Raw genomic sequence first — 1,839 nt, 5'->3', positions numbered from 1 at the left:
GCGCCTTCTGTGTAGTGCCCCCTGGCCCAGTTGTTTCCGGCCCCACTCTGACCTGTAAGACAGTACAGCCAGTCACTCGATGGCCAGGTATACGGTCATCAGTGGTCACTATAATGCAAAAAGGGCCAAGTGTCACATGTGAGGTGACAGGACCATTCGCCCTGCAGGTGGAGCAAATGAAACCCCTTCCCCAGAGTTACAGGGCAGCAGCCTCCCCTGTTAGAAATTAAGTCCGGAGTCAAACCTGAGACAGGCTAACAGACCTCACTGCAGGTGTCTCCTGCCCATTTTCAGGGAACGCAGTAGCCACGGCCCCAGCTCAGCTCCCTACAGGGAGTTGACATCAGTAGCTCTTCACCTTGAGGAGACACCTGGGCCTTCCTCCCAAAGCCCGTTTAGGAGGCAGATAGAGCGACCGGGAGGATAGGAGGGTGTTCAGGGGCCCTGGAGCCACGGTTCCCACGGCCATGACCTTGCGGCACTCCTAGATTTTGAGCGGCTAAGAAGCCGCACCCCAGTCCTCGCCCACAGCTCACCAAAGATGAAGTTGTCCGGCCTGAAGATCTGCCCGAAGGGCCCCGAGCGCACAGAGTCCAGGGTGCCCGGCTCCAGATCCACCAGCACAGCGCGGGGCACGTACCTGCCATCTGAGAGGGGCAGGAGGGCATGAGCCAGGGGAGGGCCACATTCCCAGGAGGGCGGTGGGGAAGGTCGGGGGTCTCACCGAAGGCCTCGTTGTAGTACATGTGGACGCGCTCCAGCTGCAGGCGGCTGTCCCCGTGGTAGGTGCCCGCGGAGTCGATGGCGTGTTCATCAGAGATCACCTCCCAAAACTGCCAGACGGGAGGGGCCAGACAGGCCAGGGCCAGTCACGGGGGTGCCCCAGCTCCTCTCCCACCCCCACCCTCATCCGCACCCCCATCCTTAGGCCACCGTGTTCCTGGGTCCACCCCGGCCGCCTCGCCAGCCGCCCAGTCCCACCGCGTCCCCGGCAGGGACCCGCCCCCGCCCCTGCCAACATCTTCCCTGGCCACCCGCAGGCCCGAGCTGGGCCCTCAGAGCCCCCACTGCCAACCTTGGCGCCGATCTGGTTCCCGCACTGCCCGGCCTGCGTGAGCACGATCTCCCTCATGGCTAAGGCGGGATCAGGGCAGCAGGAGAAACGCGAGGAGGAGGAGCAGATGCGCAGTGACCCAGCCCGCCCTCCGCCAAGGCTGAAATAGCCCCGCGCCCACCTCCCCCGCCTCGCATTGGGCTCCCAGAATAAGCAGCAGCTTTACTTCCACACAGGTGTACCCAGCTGTGCATCCCTTGGCGTTGAACGGCTGTTGGAGAGCTCAGGTGTCCCTGCTGCGGTCCCTTCCACGTTGGGGAAAGCTGGTCAGCTGGAGAACTTCCTTCCACGTCTTTACTAAGACTAAATCCCTAGCTGACCCGAAACTGAATTTTCCTCCCATGTGGGAGGGGAGGACTCTTGTTTCCATACTCACAGAGTGCCTTGCACCTGTCCTAGATTGAGGACATATTTTTGTAATCGATGAGTCTTTTCATCTATTAGGAGATCTGTGGTTAGGAAAGGCCTTCCGTATATTAACTCAACAGGACTTCATTATAAGTTTTACTTTGGAGCAGTTCAAACCTGCAGTAAGCTATGGGTGTTAGAGATAGGCCTCTGATTTAGCTAGAGTCTTCTTTAGAGTAGGATTAGCCCTTTCACCTTTCCAGAGGACCACGGTCTCCACGCAGAGTGAAGGTCATATTGGATTCTTCAAGCTGAGGATAGGTGTTGGGATACACCTGCTGTGAAAGATGGGCCCTTGTCACTTTGCAGGCTTTTAG

The 1,839-nt window shown here is 58.9% G+C and overlaps 1 protein-coding gene across 1 annotated transcript; it reads right to left on the bottom strand.

Annotated features, from left to right (window-relative positions):
* Positions 1–472: 472 nt before the first annotated feature.
* LOC105538796 (tubulin beta-8 chain-like) lies at positions 473–1,157 on the bottom strand (the record flags this gene model as incomplete). The annotated part of the gene is made up of 3 exons (XM_011978733.1): positions 1,076–1,157; positions 725–833; positions 473–647 (listed from the first exon to the last, which is right to left on the bottom strand). Coding segments are annotated over exons 1-3 (341 nt in total), but the record flags the coding sequence as incomplete, so codon positions are not given.
* Positions 1,158–1,839: the final 682 nt, after the last annotated feature.

Source organism: Mandrillus leucophaeus, unplaced genomic scaffold, assembly GCF_000951045.1.
Source record: "Mandrillus leucophaeus isolate KB7577 unplaced genomic scaffold, Mleu.le_1.0 Scaffold199, whole genome shotgun sequence".
In the NCBI taxonomy this organism is placed as follows: domain Eukaryota; kingdom Metazoa; phylum Chordata; class Mammalia; order Primates; family Cercopithecidae; genus Mandrillus; species Mandrillus leucophaeus.
Note: the sequence above shows the minus strand (reverse complement) of the source record. Positions and strands in the feature narration are given on the sequence as shown.